Source organism: Oryx dammah, unplaced genomic scaffold (genome assembly GCF_014754425.2).
Source record: "Oryx dammah isolate SB20612 unplaced genomic scaffold, SCBI_Odam_1.1 HiC_scaffold_2394, whole genome shotgun sequence".
Classification (NCBI taxonomy): Eukaryota; Metazoa; Chordata; class Mammalia; order Artiodactyla; family Bovidae; genus Oryx; species Oryx dammah.
Genome location: NW_024072473.1, coordinates 1 through 5,361, shown reverse-complemented (window position 1 = coordinate 5,361; position 5,361 = coordinate 1). Strand labels below are relative to the sequence as shown.

The 5,361-nt window shown below is 56.1% G+C and overlaps 1 protein-coding gene across 1 annotated transcript; it reads right to left on the bottom strand.

Moving 5' to 3' along the window:
• Positions 1-118: 118 nt before the first annotated feature.
• On the bottom strand, positions 119-5,246 carry LOC120859693 (DNA-directed RNA polymerase II subunit RPB1-like; the record flags this gene model as incomplete). Its single annotated transcript, XM_040235699.1, has 14 exons — positions 119-437; positions 566-769; positions 894-988; positions 1,177-1,345; positions 1,430-1,639; positions 2,381-2,591; positions 2,685-2,809; positions 3,103-3,111; positions 3,289-3,412; positions 3,583-3,803; positions 3,912-4,073; positions 4,384-4,665; positions 4,832-5,005; positions 5,110-5,246. Coding segments are annotated over 14 exons (2,411 nt in total), but the record flags the coding sequence as incomplete, so codon positions are not given.
• Between the last annotated feature and the right edge of the window lie 115 nt (positions 5,247-5,361).

The window sequence follows — 5,361 nt, the reverse complement described above, 5'->3', positions numbered from 1 at the left end:
GGAGCAGAGAGCCTCAGGCTCCATCCTCATGACATGGAATGCCACAGTGCAGCCAGGTCTGCCTGACTCTTAACCTTCAGTCTCTGGTCTGTCCAGAGAGGCCAAAATGACTTCCCTGGAGACTGAAGACTTCAACCTGAGAACCCCACTCAAACCCCCAAGGCTTTCTCTGCCTGGGCTTCTCTCTGGGACTGGCTGGTGGTTGGGGCCTCACCAGTCTCAGCAGTCTTGACAGCTGTGTCGATCAGCCCCTCACGGCCCCCCATGGCATGGAAGAAGAACTCGGTGGGCGTGAGGCCGGCCAGGTAGGAGTTCTCCACAAAGCCTCGGCTCTCAGGCCCATAGTCATCTTTGATGAAGTGAGGCAGGGTCCGGTGCTTGAATCCAAATGGGATCCGCTTGCCCTCCACGTTCTGCTGCCCGACGACAGCAATGACCTGGGGAACAGAAAAGCTGGGCTGCATCCCCTCCCTCGAGTTTCTCAGTGCACCCCCCTAGCAGGACACCCCTCCTTTCCTCCTCCCACCTCCAAGGGACCTTCTCCTGGAAAAAAAAGGCTCCCCACCTGGGAGATGTTGATCTTGGAACCTTTGGCCCCAGACACGACCATAGACTTAAAGTTGTTGTATTCAGACAGTGATTTCTGGGCGGAGGAGCCGGTCTTGTCTCGGGCATCGTTGAGAATGCGGTTCACCTGGTTCTCAAATGTCTGCCGCAGGGTGTTCCCTGGCGTGGGCTCCAGCTCATTGTTATGTGCCTTCTCAATGACCTGGTGCAAAGTAGGAGGCACAACTCTCAGGGGGACATTGACCTCTGCTGGTCCCTTTCACTCCTCCTCAGTTCAAAGCCACTGGGAGGCCCTGGTTCAGTCTCTACCCAGCATCTGCTCTCACCTCTATTACATCCTGCTTGGCCTTCTTAATAGTGTTCTGAATGTCTTGGTAAGTCTTAGAATCAGCGATGGAGTCCCCAATGCCAATGGTATGACCTGGAAATGAGGAGAAGCATCAGCAACACCTTCTTTGGGTTCCCAAGAAACATGAGACGGACTCACAGCCAAGAGCATAGATGGAGGGAACCAAAGCCAAGGAGGAAAGAGAAGGGGAGGGGAGAAGAGCAGTCAGCAGTGAGAGAGACAGGATTTGTAGACAGAACTTGGTGGAGCCCTAGACTTACCTTCAATGAGGAGCCAGTTGTTGATGACAGTCTGAATGTTGGAGTAGAAGAGGCGAGTGATGTCGTGACCCATCTCAAGGTAAGAGATGTGGACCAGGGAGCCGGCCGACGTGCCCAGAGACTTCTTACACAAGATGCCCATGATCAGCTCGCCATTCTCCACCACCACCTACAGAGAGAGCACTGCTCATGGCCCCTGCTGGTGCTCCCGGGTCTGAAGCCCTGCCCGTTGCATCAGGAAGCCAGGCCCCACCTTAGTATCCCCGGGAGAGATGTGCTTGTAAGGGCCGCTGTCCTCATCATCGGGGTGGGTGCTATGGGTGCGGATACAGTTGATGTGGCCGGGTATGATGAGGGAGAAGATCTGCTTCCCCGTCCACAGGGGCCGGGGCTTCAGGATGGCTGGCTGTGGGACCTTCCCATCCCACGTGGACAAGAACATCAGGAGGTTCATCACCTCCCCCTGGGAGGAAAATAATAAGAGAGACACAAGTCAGAACTGCAGGCATCCACACTTGTGAATGCCAGGGGAGGCCTCCCTGCCAAAGGGGGAAAGCCAGATTTTAGAGGCAAAAAGTGGCAAAGAAGTCTCTGCCAAACTTTCACTGAAAAAATTCACTGTGATAGCTCAAAATTTCAGTCTTTTCTTTAAACAGTAACTACAAACTACTTTTAATAATTAGAAAATAAAGACAAAAGAAAAAGAAATAGAATTTTAACAAAGTCTTATTTCTCTCTTTGCCTTTACTTTCCAGAGGATATCTGAAATTACACAACATTTTAAGAAACTAAACATGGAGCTAAGGCCATGTACTGTTTTCGGCCTTGATCTTTGCTAAGCCCGTTCCCTTCCACTGTCTCACATACAGGTCTGCTGCTGCTGCTGCTAAGTCGCTTCAGTCATGTCTGACTCTGTGCGACCCCACAGACAGCAGCCCACCAGGCTCCCCGGTTACTGGGATTCTCCAGGCAAGAACAGTGGAGTGGGTTGCCATTTCCTTCTCCAATGCATGAAAGTGAAAAGTGAAAGTGAAGTCACTCAGTCGTGTCCGACTCTTAGTGATCCCATGGACTGCAGCCTACCAAGCTCCTCCATCCATGGGATTTTCCAGGCAAGAGTACGGGAGTGGGGTGCCATTGCTGTGCTGGGCCCTGCCCACCCAGGTCAGGTTCTCCCCGCCTCCACCTGTCCCAGATCACACACCCGCTCCAGGAAGACATCCCTCTTGGTAAATTTGCGCACTGCAGTCAATGTGTCCTGCACAATGCCCATGACCGGACGATTGCTCTGGGGGGTGACAATCATGCGTGGCACCATGGCCAGCTCCTGGATCTCAGCCCGCGTCTCCAGGGACTGCGGCAGGTGTAAGTTCATCTCATCCCCGTCGAAGTCAGCATTGTATGGAGTTGTCACGCTACAGTGAAAGAGGAGGGTGAGTCGGGGAGACACTCCAGTGAAACCCAGGGAGCAGCCCAGACCCACCACCTCACTCAGCAGGCAGACGGACCTAAGATTCAAGCGAAAAGTGGACCAGGGCAGGATGCGAACCCGATGACCCATCATGGACATTTTGTGCAAAGTTGGCTGCCGGTTGAAGATAACAATGTCCCCATCACACATGTGCCGTTCCACCTAGGGAGGTGAGAGGCGGGAGAAACCTCAGTCAAGGAGGAGTGCTAAGAGTGAAGTCACAGTGGCCTGAGATGCTCGAGACAGGCGCGCTGTGGTGTCATTTCACTTAAAATGCTCACTAAGCACCTGCTCTGGGCCAGGTCCTAGGCCAGATTCCAGGTTATCAGAGAAAACGAAGACACAGTACTCAAACCTCAGGGAAGTCTGCTGGGGGACAAAACCTCAAGGTGCTCTGACCATGAAACCTTTTGCTCCAGGCACCCCCCCCACCCCCGCCAATCTCCCGTTCCTGCCATGTGTCCCTCACACTACCCGTGGGTTTTTGTGACCCCCACCCCCACTGCCAACGCCAGCAGCTGGCAGCTACAAGCTTGCCTGGGACAGCAGGAGCCTTTCTGAAAGACAGACTCTAATAAAACAGGACAGCCTCAGCTGGCCCGTTCCAGCCGGACCCACAGGCTGTTACGTGACTTTTGGACGATCTGCAGGTGAAGGTCACTGGGCTTGGGGTGGAAACGCAGGTCAATGCGATCACCGTTGTCCCGGATGATGTACTTGGCTCCCGGGTACTGGCTGTTCCCCCTGCGCACTAGTTCCTGAAGTCTAAGGAGAGAGGTGGAATGAATAAATCACTCTCCAAAAAGCCCTGCCGTTACTCCTCCCCCAAGGCCACAAGTGGCACTTGAATGTCTCAACTTCAAAGCTCTCTCAAAGTTGGGAGAGCACCGCTGTCTTCCTGGCCCCTCCAGGCAGGGCTTCTGAACTGGGCACACCTGTCAATGTTGAAGGGGGTGACGATCTCCGCAAAGGTCATGTTGGCGGCAATGGAGCGTGGCACGCCGACCTGGTCAATGGAGAGGTTGGGGTCGGGGGTGATGACAGTGCGGGCTGAGAAGTCCACACGCTTGCCCATCAGGTTCCCACGCACACGGCCTTCCTTCCCCTTCAATCGCTGCTTCAGGGACTTGAGGGGACGCCCAGACTTCTGCATGGCCTGTGAGGAGACAAAGGGCGGGGGGCACCCCAGCAGTCAGCACTGGCCCCCACCCTGGGCCCCTCCCCTTTCTCCCAGCCTCCAGGCTCGGGGACCCTGCTGACTCACACGAGGCAAGCCAGGCAGCTCATTGTCCACCATGGTGGCCACGTGGAACTGGAGGAGCTTCACGTCCTCAGCGATGACATGGGCAGCTGCGCCGTTCTGCTCATTGCGCCGAAGCTGATTGTTGATCTTGACAATGTCGGCCAGTTTGTGGGTCAGGTCGTCCTAAGGCAGAGGTCAGCACTGTCACCGTCCAGCCACCCTGCACGTGCCAGCATACAGCGTCTCTCACCCCTGCCCCCTACCACCACCCTGGGTGGCAGCTCTGGGCTCTCGGCTCACAGATCCAGAGAACCTTGATGGGCTTTAACCTCCTTAAGGGGCTCACTAAAGGTCATACAGCCAGCAAGTGGCAGGTGTCTTCAGGCCAGGATGATCTGTCTGGCACCCCGCACACCTTCCCCACCCCACTCCCACACACACCTTTGCCCAGATACCCAGCCTAGCTATGAAGGCAGGCCCCACAGCTGCTGACCTGGTTGCGGGCAGAGCCCTGCATCACGACAGCGGGCCGCACGGAGAGCGGGGGCACGGGCAGCACGGTGACAATCATCCACTCAGGCCGGGCGTAGCGCGGCTCCATGCCCAGGACAAAGCACTCCTCGTCGGAGATGCGCTTGAAGATCTCATGCACCCGCTCGGGGCTCAACAGGATCTTCTTCTCTTGAGAGTCCTCATTGACATGCTTCCATTCTGCATATAGCTCCAGGCCGGAGCGCCGGATCCGGGGCTGGTACCGACCGCAGCCACCGTGGCCCTACCAATGGGACAGAGAGGCCATCAGAGCCCAGAGGGTGGGTTTGCCAGCCCGTCGCTCTTCTGTGACCTTCAGGTCCTGCCGCTTCTGCTGCCTTCTCCCTTTTCCCCCTCCAAGACCACCCTGCACCTCGCCTGCCCCCAACAGTCTGGGCAGCCCCAGCTACCTTTTCTTTGGTCAAATCTTCATCGCCCTCAGGCTGCTCCACACCAAACTTGTTGTCCATCTCCTCCCCGCCCTCGCAGATGTTTTTCCCCTTGCAGAGGTCATAGACATGTGTGAGCCGCTTCTTGGGCTGCCCCTTGGACTTAGCCAAGATGTCCTTGATTTTCGGGTTGTTCTGGGAACAGAGCAGACAGAGTGGGGTCAGTTGGGGCCTCTCCCCTGCCTCCCTACCACCCCGCAGCAACCCTTCCCCCTGGCCAGAGCCTGTCTCCCACTCACAGAGTCCACAAGCAACTTGGAGCAGAAGAAGCAGACACAGCGCAAAACTTTCATAGTCTTGACCAGGAAGCCAACGTGGAACACAGGCTTGGCCAGCTCAATGTGACCAAAGTGGCCAGGACACTCTGTCATGTTTCCTGTGGGAAAACACACGCGCCATGTTCCTTCCAGCACTCACCTCAGAGACCAGGTCTCTGGGCTTCCCCGCTCAGCCCCAGTTCTCTGCGAGGCAAGCCTCTCCCTCCCTCCAGG